Genomic DNA, 26,960 nt, shown 5'->3' on the forward strand with positions numbered 1-26,960 from the left:
TCCCAGAGCTTGTTGTCTACAAGGCATAAAAATTAAGCATTTATCCTGGAAAACCTAGGTTTTCATTAATAGTAGTTAAAACTGTCCTGAAACAAAAGTTTACATCTGTTATCTTATACCTGAATACAGTTGTCAATTTTAAAGCCTTAGAGCAGTGTGTTACATTAGTTGAAGAATCTAAACATAGCTATAATTTGTAATTATTTTATTCTCTAATATAAACTGTTATGATTTTTCTTTTAATTTCAGCAAGATCCATATATAGCATCTATGGAACACCACACTGATTGGGTAAATGACATTGTACTCTGTTGTAATGGGAAAACATGTAAGTATTTCTTTGGACTACAGGACTTCTATAAGTTTTTATTTTTAATTCAATTTCATATATTTTTCATTTTCTTATATAAGTATTTATGAATTCTTTATTGAAGTATAACATACGTACAGAAAAGTACACACACTTTGAGACTACAGGTCAGTAAAATTTTATAAGGTGAATACCCAAATCAAAAAACAGGAGGCTGGCTGGTTAGCTCAGTTGGTTAGAGGGCAACCTTATGACACCAAGATCAAAGGTTTAGTTCCCCATACTGGCCAGCTGCCCTCCAAAAAGAAAAAATAGAGTCACAGGGACAAAAACCAGAATATTACCAGAAACCCCCTTGTGCCGCTCTCTCAGTCATTACTCTTTGTCCCAAGATAACTGCTCTCCTGTCTCCTAAACATCATAGGTTAGTTTTCCCTGCATTGCATGTAAATAGACTCATACAGTATATATTCTTTTTTTAGTTCTTTTTTTGTTCTTATTTTGGTAGGATTCATTTCTTGGTTTTACAAGTCTGAGTTAGAGAACTTTTTCTTATTAGTTGAGGCTTCAATATTAAAAAAGTTTGCCCTGCCTATTTAAAAGAAAATGTATTTGAGGCAATATAGAGTAGGTTCTAGAAAGAGCTTTTGTATGTGTACGTGTGTGTGTGTGAGAGAGAGAGAGAGAGAGAGACATTAGTTTGAAATACAGTAGTCCCTCCTAATCTGCAGGATACATTCTAAATCCCACAGTGGATGCCTGAAACCACAGTAGTACTGAACCCAATTGCCGTCAGTTGAAACACGTTTCTGATCATGTCTTCTACCCATAAATTTGACGCCTTTTCTATCTTTACTAAGCACTTATCACACATTGTGGCTATTACTTTTGCAGTGTGAGGTGTGACAGCAAAACGAGCATGAATTTCTTTTTCCTTCTTTTCAATATCACGAATAGAAGCCTCATTCCTACTGTAGATTTTAGCAAGCTCAGAATGTAATTTTTTTCCTTTCCTTATTAAGTCAAGAACTTCTACCTTTTCACCTAAAGGAAGCACTTTATGCCTTCTCTTTGGCATATCTGAACGGCCAGCATCACTACTCTTGCACCTTGGGACCACTACGAAGTAAAATAGGGTTCCTTGAACACAGGCACTGTGATACTGTGAGGTCTGATAACTGAGAAGGCTACTAAGTGACTAATGGGCGGGTAGCCTATACAGAGTGGATACACTGTACAAACGGATGATTCACATTCCAGGGAGGAGGGAGCGGGATGGCGCCAGATTTTATCATGCTACACAGAATGATGTTCAGTTTAAAACTTAAGACTTGGTTGTTTCTGGAATTTTCTGTGTAATATTTTCAGGCTACTGATAACTAAAACCATAGAAAGCAAAACCTAGGATATGGGGAAAGTACGGTAATGTTACATTGTTTTACGATAAGTTTTTAAAGTTTTTATAAGTCATACTACTAAGGGGTTTGTTAATTCTTTGCCTCTTCTAGTAATATCTGCTTCTTCTGACACGACAGTAAAAGTATGGAATGCACATAAGGGATTTTGCATGTCAACACTAAGGACGCATAAGGTAAAATAACTAACATCGTTCTCAGTGTCTTTAGTGTAATATTGGTATCTCAGTATGTTGTGTAGCTCATTTTCTTACTGATCTACAGAGTAGATCATAGTATGTCTGTTCTGTTACAGGATTATGTAAAGGCCTTAGCATATGCCAAGGATAAAGAACTAGTAGCATCGGCTGGGTTGGACAGACAGATATTCCTTTGGGATGTGAATACTCTAACAGCACTGACTGCCTCAAATAACACTGTCACAAGTAAGGTGTTTGAAAAAAATTTCTTTGAAAGTGATCCAAATTGACATGAAGAATGGTTTATAAAACATCTTTGATAGATTTGCATAAAGACAGTGGTTCATATTTTGAGAGCCCTTTTACCTACAGCGTTCTAGCCCCCAACAGTACGATTGAACAACAAGGAGCTAGTTCCTCATTGCAGTCTAAAAATGGTGACTTCTCCAGTAGCCTGGTTATTTTTTGTACATGGGCGTGTCATAGCTCCTTAGCTAAAGTGGAAGTCCCTGCAGGGTAGAAGAGTCTGTCTTATCACTACTTTGTATCTCCCACAGCATTGCCTAGCCTAAATCCACACACTCAGCAGGTGATTACCTGACAAAGTAGATGGTTTTCTGACTTTTAAAAGTGTTACTATTTATTAAGAGTGTTTGAGTTAATGGCCAAGATGGAAATACCCAAGGAAAAGAAAGAAAAGTGCCAATTAGGCAGGACCCTTTCAGAGCAGCCCTGAAAGAATCCAGCTAATTCCAGAGAGCCCAGGGAGACTAGGGTGCTTTTAGAGGTAATTCAGAGACGTTCGTAGCAGGTTAATAGCATGGATGTTTCATCAGCTAAAAGATCTCATATGAGTCTAGACTTGAAATTCAGCCTCACAGTTGGACCAACCTACTAGAGTCATCTAGGCCAAGTGTCAGAAGAGACTTGTAGGAGCACATTTTTGGCTAATTCTGACCTGGAAGATGTGTGTTCAAGACATGGGCCTGAGTTATTGAGATTCCCTACATTACAGGTCTAATTTATTATGACTGGGGAGTGCCCTCATTGATATAGCTAAAACAGTTTTTCTAATATAACTTAGTATGTGCCAAGAAGGGCAGGTTGGGAGACTGGTATTTATAATTTCTTGAATTTTGTTTTCCCCTGTTTGCCAGGAAATTTGTCAAGGTGTAAACACGATATCTCTTGTTCTTCTCCTTGATTTTTCACTTGTACCCCACCTCAGTGATTCAGCAGCTGGTCCCTGCTGGGGGCTATCATGATACATCATTAATCATTAGGCCACATCTCTGTAGATGTAAAGCCTGCTTTGAACAGATATGGGAGGGAACAAAGCAAAAGAAAAACAGGATTGTCACACGGTCAGAGACTAGGCTTAGTGGGAACAGATTCTACTGTAGATATGTGTTGCTTAGAATTATTTAGAGAGGATATCCCACTTTTTTTATGGTTATAGAAATAATACTAATAATAGCTAACATTTATTAAGTACTTATTACAAGCAGGTATTTTCTAAACACGTTACATGTATTAACTCTTTTATTCATAACTTCTCAGTTTGTTTATATTTATTTATTGTAAAATTAGGGTCATGCTATGTAGATAGTTTTATGTGTGTAACTTTTTTCACTTCAGTGGTATTGAGTTCTGAATCAAAGGGCATGAACATAAATCTTGCTACACATTGCCTGATTTCCTTCCAGAGAGGCTGTACCAATTTATCCTCCTACAAATAATGTATGAGAGTGCCTTTTTACTGTATTTTTTAAAGAATTAAGTAGTACCTTGTTTTTTGTCTGATTTAGTGTATAAAAAATGGTATTTTTGTTTTGATTTGTGTTTTCTTGAATAATAGTGAGATTGGACTTTTTTCATATTTATTGGCATTTGTGTATTTTTGAGAGTACATTACTTATGTGGATAGTTTTTAAATGGCAGTGCAATTTAATTTAGCGCAGATATTTATTGAGCTCTTGTGTATGCAAATCCAAAAAAGGTGTGAATTTTGATAACAATGCTATTGTTTAGAATTATCTTCATTATAGGTAGATTTCTTTTCCTTAGAGTACTCACAAAGATAAGATTTTCTAAATTGAAGATTAAACCTGCAATTTTTTGCTAACTAGTTATTAAACAGCTGATGATTTTGTTAACATTTAGCTCCATTTATTCTCAATAGCTTCTTCTTTAAGTGGGAACAAAGATTCCATTTATAGCCTGGCCATGAATCAACTGGGAACAATCATTGTATCAGGGTCCACTGAGAAGGTAAGGCAGAGCTTGAAGAGATTGTTTGAACTCTAGAAAACAAAGAAACCAAAGTACTTTGATGTGTGTAATTATTAAATATATAAACAATAGTTTTGCCTAGTGGATTCTAAAAGAAAGGTTTTATTTGAAATAAATAAAAGAGTAACTATATACTCTGTGTGTAGTGACGGGAGGAGCGGGTTGGGGGCTGTGCATTTTTTGACATCAGAAAGGCTGCCTCCCTAAGGTTGGGAGCCTTAGACAGTGTCCACTGGCAGAAGCAGTATTTCCTCCTCAGAATTTAATGGTTATTATTTGACTTACAAAAGTTGTCTATTATTTAAATTTATTCCTATATATATTTAGTTTGTGTAATATTCTGTTAAAATTCACAGGTTTTAAGGGTATGGGATCCAAGAACATGTGCAAAATTAATGAAGCTTAAAGGGCACACGGATAATGTAAAAGCATTGCTATTGAACAGAGATGGAACACAGGTATGCAGTTTAATTTGGACATTGATCTAATTACCTTGTTAGAAATGTTTCCACTTTGTGTAATATTGCATAGGTTGATTTGAACCAAAGGCTACATATATTATAAGTGTAGTCTAATTTTAAAGATTTAAAATGCTAAATTCCATATTTAAACTAGTAAAACTATTCTATTTGCATCACTTTTAAATAAAAGCGAAATAAAGAATTTCCTTAGAATAATTCTAATACAGATGAATATATGCAATTTTGTGTACAGAGACTAAAATAACTAAAAATGTTGCCTATGTAAAATAGAAGGAAGCTTTGGTATTGAAGGCTTTTTACCATTGTATTAAGTGGAAAGTCTCCTCACAGTGGGTCTGACTTTGGCGCACATTTTGTCAGTTGATTATATAAATACAGTCTATACGTCTAGTTTACAGTTAGCATTTCAAAGAAAAACATTTTTGTAATGTTTGAACATTAGCTCTATTGGCTACAAATTTGTAAATTATAAATCACAATTCTGTTTGTTATAGCAATGGAAAAATAACTTTTTATCAATGTAGACAATGAAAAACAAGAAAAACTGAGCACCATTTTATGGTATGACATACCTCTACCACTTACCCCTGCCTCCCCTAGCCATTTTTTTCCAGAGGGCAGCAGTAGGTTCAGAGATAATTGGAATTGATTGTGACAGGGTTAGAAAAGGGCAAGTAGGAAGATGATGAGATGAGAAACACCATCAGTCTTACTTCTTTGGAAATTACAACATGGAAATTGCCCCACATGTGAATCAGAGAAATCTTTGTCCCCAGAAGTGAAAGGAAGGTTTTAGCCAAGGGAAGGAAATCATTTTTCAGAACCAGAAGAGAGGCTTGAAGATACCTGTTGAGGTCTTTGGAGATGTGGAAACATCTTGATGTTAATGAGCTGTGTGACCTTGAGGAGAGGACTTCCCTTTTACTAGTTCTTAATTTGCTCATCTACAAAGCGGGAATCATAATGTATAGTTTGTATAGCTGGTGTGTGTGTGTGTGTGTGTACACGTACACACTAAGTATTTTCTTGCCTGTAAGCCAGGACATTTTCTAGAGCTCTCTAGTTCCTTTGCAGCCCTGTTTTCATGTGATTGTGAGAAGCCCAATGCAGTCAGCTCCTCACTATTTGAAATGTACATGCAAGGCTGTACATGAGATGGTTGCCCAGGCCTGTTCTTTAGCTTGTCCAGGATTGAACTGGATCCCATGGTTTCCCTGGTTTCCGGAAGGGGGCTGGCAGACTTTCTAAAGCTCCTCCTGTCTGCTACACTCCATGCCTGTTTCCTTTATGTACAATTAAGTACAATTATGAATGTGCTTATTTGTGAGATGATTTAAGTGTCATATTTACAGTTACAAATGCACTTCACCTGAAGCTACATTTACTGCAAGCATTTACATTAAAAGCTGCCTGTCCATCTTAGAGTGCATAACTGATATGTATCATTCTTCATCTAGTTTCTCTTCTATCATTTTTCTTATTGGCAACTATAAACTAAATGTAAATTTAACCACCAACAACACAGCATCTTTACATTATTGAATTGATCAACAAAACAACTATAATAACTGATCATTGGGGAAAAGGAAGAAAAAGAAAACTTTACTTACTGATTCTTGAACTCTTGTAATATGGAAGAAATAGTTATCTGTTACTGGGCCAGTGTATATATTGCATCCTGCAGAATTGCCCTGCAAACTTGTAATGTAGGGTCTCTGGTGGCATTGCTAAGTCAGGGACTTAATGGTAAGATATATATGTATACATATGCATGTATATAAAATACGCAAATGAATCCCATGAACATCTGCTTATTGCCTACTCCTTTGCTGTAGAGTAAGATCCTTAGTTACTAAGTCTATTTGAGGTTGTGCCCAAGGGAGTTCTTCCTGTGAAGAGGTCTGTCAGCATTGCAGTTGTTTTGATTGGTGCTAACGATATTAGCATCTGTCTTCTCATTCTTTGTGTCACTCACAGAGTTTTTCTTGTGATATAAATCCTGCTGAACCTAGTTTATGGGTCTGGGGGATCTCAGAGCATCAGGCCACTCCTTGCCCCAACTTACCTTGCCTAGTTGGCTGTTCTCTATTAGCAGTTGAGATTGTGACTAACCATCTCAAGAACACTCCTGTTGATCACCAGCAACCGGGCCCCAGTACTGGTACTTCCCATCTTTATTGGAAAAACAAAGAGTACCTGATCAGGGCTACAGAATCTGTTCCACTAAGTGGGATTTAGCAGAACCATTTGAGACATTGTGTCCTAGTCTCAGAAGTTACCTCACAATGGACATCTTCATGTTTCCTTAGTGGAAGAATGGAGGCAGTGGAAAATGTTTGGGTGACTCTTCCAGCTTCTACAGATATCAGGCACTAGAATTCCCATAAAACAGGACATTTTTTAGCCATACTACCAAATGCTAATAAGTTTTTTAGCCATACTACCAAATGCTAATAAGTTTTTTAGCCATAGTACCAAATGCTAATAAGTTGGCCAACACTGAACTTTAAAAGTGGTTGCTCTCTGTTTGGGGACCTGCTTTTTTGTAGTTTTAAAATACTATCATCAGAGATTATTACTTGTACCCTGTTAGCATTGATACAAGCGTGTTTCCTCATCTGCTTCCAGCTGTGCACTCTGGGTTTGGGACGTGTCCGTTTCCTTTTGCAAGTTGCCCAGGCTACGCTGACTTTCAGTCCATCATCTTCGCCTTCCTTATCCTCTTTGTCAGACTTTACTCTCTGTAGGTGCACAGTCAAAGCTTTATCTCTTCCTGGAGTGCAGAGCTCTTCTTTGGCCCCTACCCCATCAGATTGCTGTGGTTCTATACACATGTTGAAGGCCTGCCTGTAACCTTACCCCTGATAGTTTCTTTATTGATTGGTCTTTTGGTTCCATAATGAACTAGTTGTAATACGTTATTAAACCACTGATGCTCCTGGCAGCTTGTAGGGGAGTCTTCTAGTATGTATTTATTTAATTAAACATGTCCAGGGTTCTAAAGCACTTTAAAGTCACAGGCAGGCCATAAATCCTTAACATTCCTGAAGATGTCATCTATTCGGACACTTTCCAAATCCCCAAGCCCACAAGTATCTTCTCTTCTTTGAAGGTCTTTGCTTATTTAATTTCATACTCCAGCACCAGCCATTGCTTTCTTCTCAGACCAATTTTTTTTTTTTTCTCCAAGGAAATGAAGTTTTTATCCTCTTCTGTAGGTCACCATGGTAACTGGTCAAGAGCATGCTAAATGTGGACATGGGGTGGCTAATTCAGCCTGTTTCTGTCACATTCACCATGTGCTCAGCCCTAATTTGTGTGCCAGCAGCTTTTATGTAGTTGACTCTCCTGAGCCTTCAGAAATCGTCAGAATTGCTAATGTTAACCACTTGAGGCTCGTATGGGAAGTGTCCAAGGTCACAGAGAATGGGTGGTAAGCCTTTGACTAGATCCTGCTTATGACTTCTGTCAATAGAATTCAAGAGTCCTGGCAGACCATCAGGAATCCAGAGCCATGAGAATGGGGATGAGACGGAGAGGTGACTTAGGACTCCAAACGGCTTGCTGGCCTAGTGCAATAATTGTCAAACTTAGTGTACATTAGAATCACCTCGAAGCCTATAAAAAAACGCTGATTGCTGGGCCCCACCAGAGTTTCTGCCTCTTTAAGTTTGGGTAGGACCCCAAAATTTACATTATTAATAAGTTCTGAGGGGAGGCTAGTGCTTCTGGGACCATACTTTGAGAACCACAAGCCTAGTCCAGAGTGCTACCTTAACTTCACCTGCTTTCCAACTCCATCTCCCTTAGTGATAGATAATCCGAACAGGACTTGCCTGCAGGATTCACTAATAATCAACAAATGACCAGGTAGAGACGACAAGGCAGTTTTGCTGAGAGACTTCCCCTGCTTGAGCATGGACTGTTGTCTTTGATCGTTTCAGCCTGTGGTGCATGCTTGTCAGGAGCCTGTATCAGAGACGAAATATAGATTGTTAAAGAGATGTGTTTGGCAGTGTAGAGGCAGGGGAGAAGCCCAAGAGCAAAGCACAGAAAAGCAGGAACTTTTTGGCAGGTTTCTATCTAACCTTACCTTACCTTTGTTTGAAGTGCCTTTCCGGCAGTTCTGATGGGACAATTCGCCTTTGGTCCCTTGGCCAGCAGAGATGTATAGCAACATACCGAGTCCATGATGAAGGTGTCTGGGCCCTGCAAGTCAATGATGCCTTTACACACGTGTATTCAGGAGGAAGGGACAGAAAGATTTATTGTACAGACCTAAGAAATCCTGATATTCGGGTGCTAATTTGTGAAGAAAAAGCACCAGTTCTCAAGGTATGTCATATATTTTAGCTTTATAATTAAGGTTGTTACACATGTGAGCCAAATACAGCAGTATCTATATTAAAACATGTATCAGGTGTGGGATTGTAAAAAAAAGGTATTTCACCACAGGCAGAACTTGACAGAATAAGGAAGAGTGGACACTTGTCTGGATAGAACTGTGTCAGTATTAGATCCTCAGGGGGTCAGTGCTGAGGCAGTTTTGTGTTTTGCTTTTGCTTTATTAACAGTTTTGTAAGTCACCAGTAGAAGGAATTGTGACTTCTTAGGTACATCAGTGAAGCATGTCTCTCTCTCACTGGGGAATTCTTGTGAGATTGTCTCACATTTGTTCCTGAGCTTGCCTGGCTTTCCAGACCTGTCCTTAGAAGGAAGAATATGAGGAGTTAAGGTTGTTTGTGAGCAGGCAACAAAGCAGAAGTAGTTCTGAGAAATGTGTCCACAGTCTCTGGAGTAAGGATGTGGAAGAGTACTCCTGAAGGAAAAGAGGCAGCGAGCTGCTTCATACTTCAAACTGTTACCACCTCAAAGCAGTTCTGATAATCAGGGTCTGCAATGTGGATAAAAATGTACTTGAGGAAGTCTTTAGAAGCCATCCATATTTACATCTGCTAAAAGTGAAGCCTAGATGGAAAAATGGCCCATCAACATATGACAAGATATTCAACTTCACTGATAATTACAGAATTGCACGTTAAAATAACAGTGAGGAATTTTCTAAACTTAAAATGGAGCCATAATGACAGCACTACTCCCTTTTCTCAGAAATCAAAACTATTTGAAAACAGGGAAAGCAAGAAACAACTGCAAATACCCATCATCTGCAAAGCTAAGTGACATCTGAAACCCCAGACCACTGTATGGGTGGAAGGGCTAAAAAAGGGAATGCAGGTCAAGTGAGACAGTTGTGAGGATGCCTGGTGCCTAAGAGCTCAGACAAAACTGGCAAGTACGGTTGCTTAAAATAGATGGCACACCCCTAATGGATGAAACCAATAATCCTTTAGAGAAGGAAGGAGTGAGGCTGAATTAGTAATCATACATACACAGCATGAGTGTAGGCAGTAGGCTGATGGGAGAAACGAGTGTGGAGGAGAAACACACTGCATTGTGAACCCTGCAGCTGCCGGGTCTCTTTGCTGTATAAAAAAAGACTAAGAGAACTTGGCACAAACATGACTATGTGTTATAAGGAATATCATTTTGAACTGAGGAAGATTCCTATGAGGGGCGAGTCCAGCCCTGCCCCCACCACTCCAAACCTAGTTTCCTGGTACAGGAAGAATAGTGGATGAATGTCCGGTGATTCCATTTGTGTAATATATACATGCATATAAGTATATATTTATAGGTGCAGTACAGTTGTCCCTCAGTATCTGTGGGGGATTGGTTCCAGGATCCCCTGCATATATCAAAATCTGTGGATACTCAAGTCCCACAGTTGGCCCTGTGGAACCCATCTAAATGAAAGGTCAGTCCTCCGTATATATAGGTTCTGCATCCCACAAATACTGTATTTTCAATTTGTGGTTGGTTGAAAAAAATTTGCACATAAGTGACCCTGTGCAGTTCAAACCCATGTTGTTCAAAGGTCAACTGTATTTTTAAAATACAGAAGAATATTCAGTAAACTGTTCTCAGGTGTCCAGTCCTTAGGCAGGGGTTCTTTTCACTTTTGCTGTGTAGTTAGAATGTTTTTTTTACTACAAACATTTTTAAAGAAAAAAGAAATGTATTACCTTGTTATTGAAAAAGAACATAAAAACCAGAGTAGCAAAACCAAAAAATTATAGAAAATCTTCATCTTTTTGACTACATCCACATAGGTCCATCAAATTATCCACACTTAAAACGTTCAGCCAGTGTTTTTGGTGAGGAGTCACCCTATTATACTTTTATAGGGCTATGAATTCCTTTAGCAAAAATACTCCCAGAAATTAAAAAATAAAATAAATAAAAATTTAAAAAACAAAGAGACTTTCTCATTCTTCTGTGCATTCCTAGCTTTTAACACATGCCTTGGTATAGTTAACATGCAATTGTTAAACAAATAAATTGATATTTAATAATGTATATTTAGCTCTGGCAGTTCTGAAGAGGTGACATTCCACAAAGCAATATTTTTGTGCTTTGTTTTCAGATGGAGCTTGATAGGTCAGCTGATCCCCCCCCTGCAATCTGGGTTGCAACCACTAAGTCTACAGTAAATAAATGGGTAAGTGAGCCACTGAATACCTGGCAAAGGTTTATAAACATGTGGTTTGTTATCACAAACTTGCCAGACACCAGTAGCAAATGCTCATTTTGACCTTGACTCTCAGCATGTTTTGGGGCAGTGGGAAAAACCTGAAAGCCCCTGTGAATGCAGGTGTGATCTTAAGGATCATAATAAAATTAAGGTAATAGTTGAAATGAAGCTTCTGACTTCTTTGTCAGGAGACAAGATACACTTTGATGTGCTTAGAATAGGCACTGTTTTGCCCAATAAAACCAGTAAGTAGGGCCGGCCCATGGCTCACTCGGTAGAGTGCGGTGCTGATAACACCAAGGCCATGGGTTCGGATCCTATATAGGGATGGCCGGTTAGCTCACTGGGTGAGTGTGGTGCTGACAACACCAAGACAAGGGTTAAGATCCCCTTACTGGTCATCTTTTTTTTAAAAAGAAAAAACCAGTAAGTAATTAAAGGACATTTAAGGTTTGTTTGCTTACCAGATTTTGTGGATGGTAAAGGAAGAAGTGTTTGCATTTATTCCTGTATATATGCAGGTCAAGTGCTCTTTCTGTGTACTTATAAAAATATCATATCTTGTCTAAATTTCATTGTGACAATTTGTGATCAACATAATTTTGCCTGGAAGACTACTCCTGCTTTTTTGCCTAATTTTCTCTACAAAAGGACAACATTCCCTTCTTAATATTTGTTTTTGTTTTAAATGATGGTAGATAATTGTACTATGACTAAATATTTTTTGGTTGATGTAGTGGTTGTTGAGGTTTTCTCATTTGTATGTTCTTTAACTTCATTTTTCTTGCCACTTTAAACAGACTGACAAAGCTTATAGAACACAAAATGATTAAATAACAAATTTCATTCCTTTAGACATTGAAGGGAATTCATAATTTTAGAGCCTCTGGAGATTATGACAATGACTGTACAAATCCTATAACACCCCTTTGTACACAACCTGACCAGGTTATTAAAGGTAAGAAAATTGGAAGGTATTGTACCTTTTATTGAGGTTAATTATAGTTATTAAGACATTGACGAAAATAAACATTATGACCTTTCTTTAAATGCAATTCTGATGTAAACGAAAGACTAATAATAACATTGGTTTATTTTTAAAACAAGAAAAAGTTACTTTAAAAAATGCTGCCTAGTGACTTTAAAAGTGGGCTTTCTTGAGTTAATTTTTTTGCCCAACATCAGAATAGCCTTGGTAAAGCCAGCAGCCACTTTGTAAAATATATGGGGTTTCATATTGTCTTTTGGCACAAACCAGAAAAGGACAGATGTGGTCCTCAAAGTCTACATGCTCTAGCTGGTTGTGGCAAAAAACAGGGTGTGTGTAGTGTCAGAGTTTGGGATTAGAATCTTGTATGACACATTCATCTGTAGTTCGTAGATGTCTGTGCTGTTACCTTTAGAACAGAGTATCCATTCAGGAGGCAAAAAGAGAAGGATGATGGGAGGAAAAGCTAATGCAAGATGAGACTCATTCAGAGATGACCTGTCATCATTTGGACTGTTCCCAATGGGTAAAACTGTTGGCTCTCAACAGTTTTCTACTGGTAGCTCTTTGAAGTGAACAGCCCTTTAATCTATAATATATTGTTAAAATCAGTCTTTTTTGGATGTTTATAAATGAACATAAATAATTGATTGACTTTTAAATTGCCTTAAATATAATTATATATTCTTCTGGTTTGTCTTCTTCTTTCTGGTAACTAATAATGGTTTATGTTCCTTTTACATGCCAGTTAACAATTATTGTCACTGTGAATTTAAATGAAGAATTGTTTTGCTAATTGTGTTTTTTTTCCCTTTAGGGGGTGCTAGTATTATTCAGTGCCACATTCTTAATGATAAGAGACATATATTAACCAAAGATACCAATAATAATGTGGCATATTGGGATGTATTGAAGGTAAGTGTCTTTTTTGGATTAAATATAGGTTGTTGGATCATGTAGCCCTGTTAGTTTTCATTTTATATATATGATAATCAAGATAGTAAATGCATAAAAATTGAGTTGCAATAATACCTTATCTTGGAGGTGGATACTTTTCTTATGTATTAGATAAGTCCATAGATTATCTTTTCAAGCACCTAAACTATCTGAATGGAACCTTTTTCTCTGGTTAGTATATTGCAAACTGTGTTACATGCTGCCTTAAAACTGAGTACATCAAAGTTTCTCATCCTTGACGGTATCAACATTTTGGGCCAGATAATTCTTTGGGGGTGGGGAGGGGCTGTCCTGTGCATTAGGATGTTTAGTAGCATCCCTAGCCTCTACCCACTAGATGCTGGTAGCACCCCCTGACCTCCAGTTTTGACAATCAAAAATGGCTCCAGACATTGTCAAATGTCTGGAGGGAGGAAGGAGTAAGAAGGGTGCAAAACCACCCTAGGTTAAGACCCACTGGAGTGCACAGAATAAGTCTGGCTGTTGCTTAGGACTTACAGCCATCACTGTGAGCATCAGTTATAATCTACTTCACATTATGATGACTCCCTCTGGGACACTTGAGGTGCAATTAAGCTATTCAGCCACATTCTAAATAGCACTGAAGAATTTGTCAGCAGATTGGAAAGTTAGTCTGCTTTTATGATTCTGACAAATGTCCCTTCTAGTGTTGTTGGTTTATTTGCTCAACACATATTTCCTGGATCTAATGAATATTATGTGTAAGGAACTGGGTTTGAGGGTCATAGATGATGGAAAAGTGTGTACCATGATCTCTTCTGGTAAGAGGGACAAGAGTAGTGAAATGTGAAAACTTTATAGATAGAGAATAAACAGATCACAGGATAGTTGTGGACAAGGGCTGTTACTTACAACTGGAGAAGTAAGGAGAGCTTCATGGTGCAGAAATCCTTTGAACAAGAGCTTAAAGGTTTCCAGCAGATGGATGTGGGTAGAGGGCATTTCAGGAAGAGGGAATAAATGACAGAGGTACAGAGGAAGAGTGGTACGTACTTATTTAGAACAAGCTGAGCAGTTTTCTTTATTTGGAGAATAGAGTAAATATAAAGTAGTAGGGGTGTAAGGATGAAAGATGACATTTGGGTCATTTTTCAGATTCTTAAATTGCGGGCTCCAGAGTTAGTGTTTTTTTTGGTACTCTCTGTAGAATCTTAGGTAATTTTAGAGCAGGAAAATCCCATTTTCAGAGCCATAGTAATATATGTAATGGGAAACTGGAAGCTGGAAGACAGTTGTCTTAGGCATAGTGATTTGGGGATCTAAAAGAAGAGATAGATGTTGGGTATATTATAAAGGAAGAATTGAAAAGATCTGGTGTTTTGGTTAAGCTCCTAGTTACAAGGAAGAGAGATTCACTTAGATTAACTTCATGATCTAAAGAATGAGATAAGCAAGTTTCTTAGTGGGAAATATAGACTGTCTCTGAATAGAAACCTTGGCCTAAGCACCACTTTTCCTCCCTGTGGGGCACAGCTATGTGGGAAGTCCGTTATGAAACAGTTGCTTGGTGAGCATGACTTCAGAATAAGAGGACTTATATATTTTACTTGAAAGTTTAGTTGCAGCAGGCTTCAAAAGTCTAATTAGTTTTTCTCTATAATAGAGGGATGCCTGTCAGGTGGCTAGAAAGTTAGATTTTTTTTCAGAGAAGGATCCTATATGGATTGGGAGGATCCACAGCAGCCCTAAGGAACTCATTGGCAGGAATTCTTGATTTTTCACTCTGATACTCTACCACTAATGTGGCCCTAGCTCTGTCCTGTGGCTGGACTTCCCCTCATGCTGCCCAGCACCTGAGTGTCTCCGGAATACCTAAGAGAATCTGATCAGGCCAGCTACTCTCTGAGAGTTGACTTACTGATTTTCTGCCTATGGTTCTGTTGTCCACCTGTGGTCTAGTTAGCTGAGGTCCGAGTAGAGTCCTGGTGTCTGAATGGAGGTAGTTCTCCTTAGAGCTCTGAGCTAGCATGCACCATAATTGGCATTTCTGTGTACCTGGCAGCTTTCTATATCCAGATAATAGACCTTGAGGTTTTAAGATCAAATGATTGTCTGTAATAGATGTGACATTACACAGTGTAGGGAAGTCAGAAGTGTTTAGGAACATAAGCTTAGGAGCTGGACAGATCTGCATTCTAATCTTGGCTCAGCTATCTCTTAGCCAGGTGGTCTAGGGAACATGCTGAACTTCTCTAAGCCTTCTCTAAGATTCCTGAAACGTGAGAGGGTACCTATTTCTTAGTGATGTCAAGGGGACGTTCAAGAAATATTTAGCAGAGTGCCTGGCACATAATAGTTAGAAGGCTATCACACTACTATAGGTGAAAGATGGTATTTGTCTATAGGGTGCGAAAGGGAATGGGAAAAAAAATGATTAGAAAAATATTAGGCCTGTGAACAAGAGTGATGCTTTAATGAAAGGAGTGTAAAGGAAAGGAAGAAACAAGAATGAGTCCCAGGTTTCTGGATTAGACAATTTGGTGACTGGAAGTGATATAGGGAATGGAAGATGAAAAATGGGTTTTAGGGAGAAAGGGGCATGCTAAGAAAGATGACAAATTTGAGTGTATATGGGATATCTGTGTAGAGGTATCTGGTGGGCAAACAGCTGTACAGTTGAATGCACAGTTTAAAGAACTGGTCTGGAGAAAAATGTTCAGTAGTCAGCAGTTTGTGGATTACAATTGATGTCATGGGAAATGTCAGGGTTTCCAAGGTACATGTCTAGACTGAGAAGAGAAGAAACCAGATCATCACTCTTTCAGGGATGTTGGAAAAAGAGGAAGCCACAAGGTGTATGACAAAAAGGGGTAAGAAAACCAAGAGCAGATGGCAGCTCAAGAACTAATTGAGTGTTTCAGATAGGAGTTTGTGGTTAGTGTCGTCAGCTTGCTGAGAGTTCATTTAAGATACGGAAGTAACATGCACATGGATTATACCCATAAAAAGGGTGATATCTGGGGTGAGTCCTAAGGGCAAAATCAGATGGAGTGGGTTAAGTAGTGATTAGGAGGTAAAGAAACTGAGAATTTGAGTGGAGATAATCCTTGACGAAATTTGACTTTTCTGTCTTTGGGTAGAGAGGGGCCAGGAAGGGGCAGTAGATGGAGAGGTTTTAGGGGCAAGAGTGCCAAGGGAAAGTTTTGTTTTTGCTTGGTTTTGTTTGGTGTCCATTTTTAACATGGAAGAAATTTAGCATGTTTCAACTCCTCATGGGGAGAAGCCAGTAGAGGCATGAGGGGATAGATGATAGTACAGGATCCCAAGAAATAAGAGGTAAGGGAACTAGAGCACAGCGAGAAGGGACACCTTTTTCCTTGAGGTGTCATGATACCAAAGTCAAGGATTCGGATCCCTGTAGCAGCAAAAAAAAAAAAAAGGTAGCATAAAGTTAAGGGGATTTTGTCAAGGCTTCTCTCTTTTTTGAGAAGGAGTGAGAGTCATGTGCTTAAGATAGTGGGGGAGGTGGCAAGGTCAAAGGTATAAGAAGAGTGACAAACTTTTTATGGAGGACTGACTTTGGAAACAAGAAAATCCCAGATAGCATTAATGATCCAGTTGAGGTTAGAGATTGTATGCTTATAGTGAGAATATTATCAAGGAATTGAGAGACCAACATGTCATATGTGTTGCCCATGTGGATGCTGTGGTGTTCAGGATGAAAACAAGAACTTCAGATGGACTGCAAAGCAGTAAACCAGGGCTCAAGTCTCTAGTAAATGAGGGAGAGTGACCTCGTTTGCTAGATGGAAGTGAAGGAAAGGTGTAAGTTTACCGCAGCAAAATGACACGGCCCTCAAAGAAATAGGAGTTTTTATACGGAGAGGGTGGAGTAATGGTCTCCATGTAGCATTGGGGAGCAATGGGATGTGTGAGAACAAGCAGTTTCCCTTTGAGAACGTGACTGATGAAGTGGGACCATTGGGAGAGAGACAGTTACTTTTTTTTTTTTTTTTCCTTTTTGTCTTTTTTCGTGTCCGGCAACCCTCAGTGTCGCGCCCGTACCGGACCAGGACCGGCAACGGGATCGCAACTCTCGGTGTTGCTCCCACACCTCGCTCAGCCAGTGAGCGGGAACTGGTCTGTATGTGGGATCCGAACCCTCAGCGGGAGCGCCACCGCGCTCCCAAGCGGCACACTGTAGCAGTGCGCCACCGGGCCGGCCCCGAGAGACAGTTACTTTTAAGGTGAGGAGGGAACATTCTGTGGTATGGTTTAGAACTGAAGTGAGCTGTCATTGGACATACTACTTGGTGCCAGAGGACGTTCAGGACATACTCTTGGGGAGCACACATATTTAAGGAATGTGAGAAGGGATAAAGAAGGATTACAATGGTCAAGAAAGAGAAACTTCTAAATTACTGCTTATATAAGCTGTTTTCTGAGGGTAACTTCACAGTTCTCTTAAGGTAAGCACTTAGTAACTTATTTGTTCTTTGGAAATTCTTTTTTTTTTTTTTTTTACTTATTTTTGAGTTTCATTTGACATTGCTTCCACGTAAGTGTGGTGATATATCAATATCAGCAAATTAAATTACAGTATCCCCCCAAAAAAATAATATTTTGTGGTTTTTAGTTTAAAATTTTAGTAGCAGCAGATAGTTACTTAAGGACAAATGCTTTAAGATAAGAAAATAATTCACTGCATTCTTTTTGAATATATTTTAGACTTTCATTTAGACAAATGTGAAAATATGTAAAATTTTGAATAGCAAAGTCAGAATCATGTAAATTCACCACTTAATATTGATCATTACATTTCCTTTTGATATATAGGCATGTAAAGTTGAAGATCTGGGCAAAGTGGATTTTGAAGATGAAATTAAGAAAAGATTTAAAATGGTGTATGTGCCAAATTGGTTCTCAGTAGACTTAAAAACCGGAGTAAGTTAGCAGTCGATACTTGTATATTTGGGAGAGTTAAAGATTTCTAATAAAGCTCATAATTATTATTAGTTACAGAGTCCTATAATTTTTAAATGTGAAAGAAAAAGTTTTTTTCTTGTTAATACTTAGAAACTACAGTTTATATGTCTTTGGTGTCCCAGTAAACTAAATTGTAGTTGTATTGAATCACATTAAACACATTTTGGGACCTGAATCTATGACTTAGCACTTTAGGCAAATAGAACGAATATAATAAAGATTTAGAGACTTATTTGGAGAAGATATTCAAATTGAACGTTGCTAACAATTTTTCTTTTCACAGATGTTGACTATTACTTTGGATGAGAGTGACTGTTTTGCTGCTTGGGTTTCTGCAAAAGATGCTGGTTTCAGCAGCCCTGATGGGTCAGATCCAAAATGTAAGTTTAAGTGTGCTTCCTTCTCTTTCTCCCTCTGAAAGAAAAGGTGGATCTGTGCTGTTTTTTCTATGTATTTGTCTTTGTAAGAGTCCTTTATATTTTGTTGATTATATCCGCAGTCAATATTCTTCTAAGAATGTGAAATACCTGATGTATACAAATAGTTTTAGTGGTTTCATATGGAAATAGTCCTTTTAAGAAAGTGATTCTTGTTTTTAAAGAATGACTATGTCTCAACAACTAAGTAGGATATCTGTTTGCTCCATATCATCATTGCTTTAAACAGCCTAAGATAAAATTTTAACAGAAAATATTTCTAAAGTCCTTAGGTTAAACATCATTGGCATTGGGTTAAGCATTTAACATCAGCATATGTGGAAACTTACCATTTTTATTTCTTTCCTCCTATTTTTAGTTAAAACTAATTAGTTCTCTTCCTTTTTTTTTTTTTTTTTTTTTTTTTTTTAATGAACTTTTTTGCAGTGAACTTAGGAGGACTTTTACTCCAGGCACTCCTAGAATATTGGCCTAGAACACACGTGAACCCAATGGATGAAGAAGAAAATGAAGTAAACCATGGTTAGTGTTTTTATATTCAGATAATTGATTAAAAATTACTCAGACTATGTTTACTAAAATGTGACATAATAAATATTTGTGGTGTGCCCAATTTATTGTCCTCCCTTCCATATCAAAGTAAGAGCATCCATTCTGTCTTAAATGAGACTCCAAGAGAGCAGACCACCTTGCGGTGTGGCTTTCAATCTTTGAGACTGCTACAGGTACATAAAACAAACTCTCTATATATTCAAATCGCCTTTGCCTTAAAACTAGGGACCTTAGCAGGCTTATTCCAAAAATATTCCTCAGAGTATCTGACCTACTGGATTTACCTCCATAGCTAGCTAATTAGCAGCACCAGAAAGCCAGGTTTATCATTGCATAGTCATACTTCATGTTGGCCTGAAATACTGGTATTACCTAGCCTGATTATCTTACCTGATTTTGACTCTGAATGTTTCAAAAAATCAAATTCCAACTCAGAAGTGGCAGGATAAGTGAACAAGTATGTGTAAAGAATTAATGTCATTGATCACATTTGAAAAGTGTGTGTGCCACGGGCAGTGGCAGTAACTTTCTCTGGGCAGCAGAGGAATACATGTTTTGAATGTGTGCATTTGGCTCAGTTTGATAAAAGGAAGGCAAAAAAAGAACTTAGAATTTCACATCTCATGTGTAACCTACAGCTGGTTGAGGAGTCATTGAGTCCCACCTACTGAGGCTTACTCTGCTGAAGACTCTGCTGACCACCAGGAGTGAGTGAGCAACAATGGCGAGTACCTCCTGCCAGGGACTTCGTTCTGGCTGACAGATTCATTCATACTGATTTGTGGAATTTAAATCTCTCTCGTGAGGATAATATGTTTCCCTGATCACCAGTCTTCTGATGTCCCTGTCAGAAAGAGGGCGCTGACCTCACCCATGGTGGCTTTTCTTTTATATCACATGGCCCACTTTTCTCCCTGTCATAATTGTACAGTGGACTGTGAGCCAGAGAAACTAATGGAAAGATAGAGATCTACAGAGGGTTGAGGAAGCTAGTTCTGGTGTGGACTTTGCTGCTTATCAGCTATGTAGCTTTGGGCAGGTCATTTCCAGTTAGACAGGATACCCTGAGAGGCCCAAATGAACAGTAAGGATTAAGCAAAAAGTATATAAATAAAAATAAATTAAAAAACCCAAAATGGTACATTCAGTACCCCTTGGATCTACACTGTGGGTGGGGGGAGTAAGGAAGAAATCACCAGAAACCCCACATCATCCTCAATATCAAACTGCCATGGCAAACTGCTAACCTCCTTATACAGAGCTCAGGCCAAGGCGTGCTCCACCTATCTGGTCATTTCCTGCTGCACCTGCCCCATGCTCAGTTGGATACTTAAGGGTTGTTTAGATGATGGTGGTAAGCAGCTCAAGGATTCAAAGGCCCTTAGCAAGTCGCAGGTAGAGGTGATAAAGATACCTGGGCATGGCCCCTGTCCATCGGGCTGATGTTCTGGTAGGACAAAGAAGTACTGTCAGAAGCATTCTGAGATGAGAGAAGTGCTGGGTGCTAGGAGAGAGAGGTTCTACAAGTGCTGTCAGATTTCAGAGGGGAAGCTTACTTCCAGTTTGATTAGAGAAGTGTTCATGAATGAGTTGGGATCAACTGCATGTGGGTCAAAAGATTACAAAGAATGAGTGGAAATGAAATCTGCAGAGAACAGTAGAAATGAAGTTATGGCCTCTTTGAGGATTTTATTTTTCTCTAACAGCTCTGTCATTAGCTATGGCTTCCGTTAAAAACAATTTTTTTTCCTCAAGAAATTTTTCTGAGCTGGGTGTTCTACAGAAAAAAAACAGATCATCATTTATAAACAGGCTGTCCTAGACTTCCCTATGACTGAAGTAGCTTGTTATGTTTTTGTTTCAAATCTCAAACATTAATCTCCCCTTTTATTAAAATGTTCCAAAATGCAGTCATTTCTCATGAAGTACACCACAAGTTGTCATGTTTCTTATTTTCAGGGATTTAACTTTTGTTGGTTTTTTACCTTTATTTCTAACTCAGGCTGACTTATAGGACTTTTGACTTTAAAAATCTTGCAGTGTTTGAAGCCTGTGAAAATAAAATGTTCAGAATCTGTATTTTTAGCTCTAAATCTGGATACTAACACCACCTGTATCTTTTCCTAGTAAATGGGGAGCAGGAGAACCGAGTTCAGAAGGGAAATGGGTATTTTCAAGTGCCCCCCCACACACCTGTGATCTTTGGTGAAGCTGGAGGTCGCACACTGTTCAGGTATGAGTAGGAAGGGCCAGAGGCCCTGCCTGAGAAAGCATCCCATTTGCTAAGAAGTATTTACTTAAACAGATGTTAGTTGTTCATTAACTTCTAGGGATGTCAGGGATTTGGAACCTTTTCCATTTCCATGAAATAGTTAAATGTCTGTTGCTCTTATACCACATACCAATTGAGAGGAGAATGTCTAATGTTAGAATGAGGTAGATACCTTGCCTTGGTGGTTTCTGCACAAAATTTTCACTTTGTCTGCATGACTGCCAGGGTCAGGGAACAGATGGCATCACCAGAAGTCTCTGCCCACAGGAGAGCATCAGAGTAGGTAACTTTTCTTAGGCTGGGCCAGGCAAGATGGGCTGGGCTGTTCCTGGGAACTGTCGTGACTGACACTGGCCTGACCTGGGGTGCCAGACAGCCCTTTATGGGGTCCTGCAGAGAAGGGCTGGACTGGCTAACCTCCAAGTTGCCAGCAAGGCCCTAGTGTAGCCAGTGGGGCGAGCTCACTAGTCTCCTGTAAGTTCCAGAAGTAAGAAAAATGCTTGTCTTGCCTTTGAGCACAGAATTCTCCTCCTTTATGGAGGTTTTCTGAGAGTGGTTACCAAAAGTATCCTGACCCCTGTTGTGTGAGGAAGCCTGTGCCACACACTATAGCACTGGCAGGGGACCTTACTTGAGTGCATTGCTTAAACCCAGGTTTCCTGTCATTGCCCAAGGACTCAGAGAAGTAGCTATTGTATATGCCCAGTCTTGAAATCTGGGGCCTGAGTTTCAGGACCTCCTCTCCCTTTTAGCCAAGCGAATCATTCTGCCTACCTGTACTTTGTTTCCTCAGCTGTCAAGCGGAGGTTATCCTTAATGAAATCTATGGGGGTTCCTTCCTCTCATGTTTGTTGACAGTGATTTTTGTCATCTGTGTTTGTTGTGTCACTTAACTACCTGATGGATTATGTTTAGGCTACTCTGCCGAGATTCCGGGGGTGAAACTGAGTCGATGCTTCTTAATGAGACAGTGCCACAATGGGTAATTGACATCACTGTGGATGTAAGTGTCCTCCACTCTCACATTGCCCTTTTATTTTTTCCAAATCATGAAATTAGGAACTGCTTTAGACAGTATAATCTTAAACTTTAATAAAAAGTAGATTGCCAAGTGGAATCCCCATCTGTTTCTCTGCAGTTCCAAAGTTGCAGAAGTATTGATAATAATTTATATATTTCTGTCTTTGTTGGGTTTTAATTATAAAAATAATATATGCTTATTTAATACAATAATGAATCAAGTGAAGTTCCCATCTCTTCCCCAATCACTCCTTCTCTCTCATTGACTCCTTATCTTTCCTCTCATAGGTAACAACTATTAATAGGTTAATGCATAGCCTTCAGTACTTTTTTCTTTGAATACACAAGCATATATTATTTGTGTACATATATGTGTGTACAGTTCATTTTATTTTGCACATAATCTCTTATACATACTGTTCTGCAACTTTCTTCACTTAAAAATGTATCTTGAACATCTTTTCATATCTGTACATATGGATCATTTCTTTTTAATGACTGTGTAGTATTCCGTTGTATAAATGTACCATAATTTATCTAATCAGTCCCCTATTAATGGACATTTAGGTTGTTTCCAATGTTTTCTATTACAAACAGTGCTGCAGTGAACATCCTTGTACATATATCTTTGTGTACTTTTTAGGATAAATTCCTAGAAGTGGAATTGCTGGATCAAAGGGTATGCACATTTTAAATTTTGATAGATATTGCCAAATTGCCCTCCACAAAGGCTGTACCAGTTTACACTCTCACCAGCAGTGTATGAGTGCCCATTTCCCCACACCTACACCAATGCTGGATACTTTTAATCTTTTCTAAAATATAGGCAAATATTATTATATTGTTTTAATGTGGATTTTTAAAAAATTTGTAATGAGTTTAAGCATCTTTTCATATTGGCCATTTATATTTCTTCTGTGAATTGCCTGTTTGTATTCTTTACCCATGTTGGGTCATTTGTCTTTCTGATTGATTTGTAGGAGTGCTTTATATTGAATATTAACCCTTTGATAATTACTTATGTCTCTCAAATTTTTACTTTGTTCATGGTGTCTTTTGCTAGGTGAAAAGTTTTAATTTTTATATAATCTAATTGATCCTTTATGGCTCTGAGTTTCATGTCTTGTTTAGCTGTTTTCCCACTCCAAAGTAGCAAAAATGTTTTCTTATATTCTCTTCTAGAACCTTTATGATCTTTTTTATGTCTAGATTTGTAATCTATTAGAATTTACTCTTCTGTTTGGTGTGAGGTAGAATTCTAACTTTTTCCAAGGAGATAGCCAGTGTGCCAGCAATTTATTGAATAACCTACCCTTTTTCTACTAATTTGAAATGCTGTCTTTATCATGTACTAGATTTCTGTATACATGTGGGTCTGTTTCTAGATTCTTTTACCTACTGTTGACCTATTTTGTATTTTCCTAAAGCCGTATGAGAAGGGATTTAATCTCTAGAAGCTTTAGAAAATTTATTTTCTGTCCCAGACGTACCTCCAAGGACTTAAAGCCAGTGTGACAACTGATGGATATTCTATGGTCTTCTCTATGTCCGAACTCCCCATAAACCACTACTTCCTTTGAGTGTGAAACTCACCTGGGATGCATTGCTGACTTTAGGCCTGTGGCTTATTCCTGAGAGGAGAAATCCAGACAGGATATGACATGGAGGCTCGGAAGGGATTAATACCCTGAGAAAAGATGACCAGATAATTTTATCCTTCATCTAAGTATGTGGTTTACTTCATGGTAGACACCTAGGTTGTTGGCTGAAGTTTCCACTCTTTCTTAAAACCTCAGACCTCACTCTGATATCAGTGGGAAAGAAAATGGGAGGATCTGATTGGCCTTTTCAGTGGATGGTGCGCCTCACCAGTGTAGAGTGTGGCTTTGCTCAGAGGTGAATGCTGTTTGGGTTTCTCTCAAGACACTTAATTTTTTGTTTGGGCCTTTAGGTATCAGCCCCAATATTTTAGTGTAGAAGTGAGATTTTGGTTTATATGGCTTAAAAAATTAAAATAAAGTTTGTTTCCCTTTAATATCTTGTACTGTTATTTAAGAAGAGCCATGCTACAATTTTACATCGCCAGTATTACAACATATGATTTGTCTTTATATATCTTTTATTACAAAACTAAACGTATTTTTCTGATAAATTTTCTGTAAGCTGACTTAGATAATTTGTTACTTTACTATAAATTTCTTAGAGTCACTTTTAATTGTAATTATTACTTATAAATCATGTTTTCCTATTGATATTTTAGTTTATCAGCTAATAGAAACTATTGTATCTTTTTAACTTCTAATATTTCAGAAAAATATGCCCAAATTCAACAAAATTCCTTTCTACCTCCAACCTCATGCATCTTCAGGAGCAAAAACCTTAAAAAAGTAAGTAAATGTAGTGTCATGTGGTTCCTTGATCTAATTAATAACAGAGAATCTTTTTCCTTATGATTGCTTTTATAGCAAAGGACACAAGTACTAGATCTAAGGCTGATTTTATAATAAAAGCTTATACAATTAAACCACTTACCAGGTACCAACTGTGGTAGGTTGCAGATGTTCAAAAAATAAACGAGACATAGATTTTGTCTCTTGCCATAATTCACAGTTTATGATACAACCTGTATATAATAACTGCTTTTATGAATACTTAGGGAATAATGAGAGTGGAGGAAAGAAAAGGGTTTTTGACTGGAGCTTTCCAGAAAGGCTTTTTGAAGGACATGGAATTTGAGCTGGACATGTAAGGATGGCTATAACTTTAAAAGATTGATATTCCAGGTCTATGACACAATTGATTGGGGATATATGTATAAGTGAAAGCATGCACGAGATATTGGAAATTAGCATGAGGACCCATGTAACTGCAGCATAGGTGGAGGAGCAATAAGAGGATACTAGGAGGAAAATTAAAAAGGTAATTAGAGGTTTCATTGATGTTGGATTTGAATGCTAAGCCACAGAGCATGCAGTGACTAAACACCAAAAATTTTTGAGATGTGGGATGTGGGCCAGGGAGAGGCTCAAGGCAGGGAGACTCAAGAGAAGAATTTTAGTAGTACAGGAATGAGATGAACTATGAATGATATGTGAACCCTGGCACGTAAAATCAAGATTTTTTTAAAAAACGTTTTTGTTACAAAGATTTCCAAACTTAGACAAAAAGGGAATAGGATAATGAGCCCCCATTGTCCATCAGAAAGTTTCAGTAATTATCAACACCTGGCTAAACCCTTGGCTTCATCTATACCTCTACCTACCCTCCTGGCCACCTCCCTCCACACGTACACTGGATTATTTTACAGTCCTAGATGTCACTTCAACTAGATTTAATGACTGAAGATCAAGATGGCTTTTAGAGTTTAAGCCTTAGCTATTTGGTTTGACTTATTGGCTGACGTCAGAGATATAGCAGTAGGTTTGGGGGTGAGGGAGTGATGAGTGTAGTTTGGGACATCAAACTGGAGATCCCCAGCAATCTGTTGGGTTTGTGGTCAAAAGCAGAAGTTTGAAACTTGAAGTCTAGCCTGGGGCATCATCTGCCCACAAGTGCTAGTTGAACACATGGCAGTAGGGAGGAGAGCCCGGGGGAAACTGAGCCCCAAGAGCACTGGACACTGGTAAGCACTGGGGGCTGCCTTCCCTTCCAGGATTATTTAGTTTGCCCAGTCTCTGGGAAAGCATTTAAGGGAGTAAAACCGAGAAGGCTATTCTGTATGTATATGTAAGTTTTAAGAACATGTATTTAATCTCATTTAGTTGCACATAAACTTGTGTTTTAGGAGGACACTATAGAAAATCTTTTGGCAATTCTAAAAGTAGATTAAAGAAATGACTAAAAATATTTATTGGTTTATGTTTCTGTGGTATGTTTAATCTTTATAAAATGTTAACACCAAAGAAAAACAATATAGAAGAGATAATATTTAGTGATCTCCCTGTCACAATATGTCTGCTTTTTACAGAGACAGACTCTCTGCTAGTGACATGCTCCAAGTCCGAAAAGTAATGGAACATGTTTATGAGAAAATTATCAACTTGGATAATGAGTCTCAAACCACTAGCTCTTCTAATAATGAAAAACCAGGGGAACAGGAAAAAGAGGAGGATATTGCTGTATTGGCAGAGGAGAAAATTGAACTTTTGTGCCAGGACCAGGTAAGTGGACTGGAGGACCATAGTCCCTTTTTTCCAGTGCTGGTGCTCAGACAAAATTACATAATGTGGTGTGATTATAGCTCCCAAATCTGTTTTGGGTGGCAGTCGGGTCTGCTTTAGAGAGGCTCTAAGGAACCCTGGGTCTCTCCCACCTATCTGTGAGGCCCTTTTGGAGGGGCTCTTTAGACCACCCTTTGGGGAGATTTTCAGGGAAGATACAGAGATTTAAATATACACAGACAAATATGGATGCTGGAAGCTTCTTTTTTTCTAATAAGAAAAAGACATGGTCTTGATTTGCAGAGCAGCATCTGCTGTGTTAGTTTAAGATTTGGAGTGGAGGAGGTAGGTGAAGAA

At 38.3% G+C, this 26,960-nt stretch overlaps 1 protein-coding gene across 2 annotated transcripts in view; it reads left to right on the forward strand.

The window, feature by feature from the left end:
• The window catches only part of WDR48 (WD repeat domain 48), a 46,609-nt gene that overhangs the window by 17,357 nt on the left and 2,292 nt on the right, over positions 1 to 26,960 (forward strand). Inside the window, exons 3-18 of one of the 2 annotated variants that reach the window (XM_008586388.1) lie at positions 250 to 328; positions 1,819 to 1,901; positions 2,021 to 2,150; positions 4,087 to 4,175; positions 4,553 to 4,654; positions 8,789 to 9,013; positions 11,163 to 11,237; positions 12,126 to 12,228; positions 13,076 to 13,173; positions 18,013 to 18,120; positions 18,446 to 18,542; positions 19,026 to 19,121; positions 21,279 to 21,384; positions 22,339 to 22,426; positions 24,754 to 24,830; positions 26,411 to 26,603. In XM_008586388.1, coding sequence (XP_008584610.1) covers positions 250 to 328; positions 1,819 to 1,901; positions 2,021 to 2,150; positions 4,087 to 4,175; positions 4,553 to 4,654; positions 8,789 to 9,013; positions 11,163 to 11,237; positions 12,126 to 12,228; positions 13,076 to 13,173; positions 18,013 to 18,120; positions 18,446 to 18,542; positions 19,026 to 19,121; positions 21,279 to 21,384; positions 22,339 to 22,426; positions 24,754 to 24,830; positions 26,411 to 26,603 — 1,749 coding nt within the window. The other variant, XM_008586389.1, reaches the window with a different exon arrangement.

This window comes from Galeopterus variegatus, unplaced genomic scaffold (genome assembly GCF_000696425.1).
Source record: "Galeopterus variegatus unplaced genomic scaffold, G_variegatus-3.0.2 Scaffold3971, whole genome shotgun sequence".
Taxonomy (NCBI): domain Eukaryota; kingdom Metazoa; phylum Chordata; class Mammalia; order Dermoptera; family Cynocephalidae; genus Galeopterus; species Galeopterus variegatus.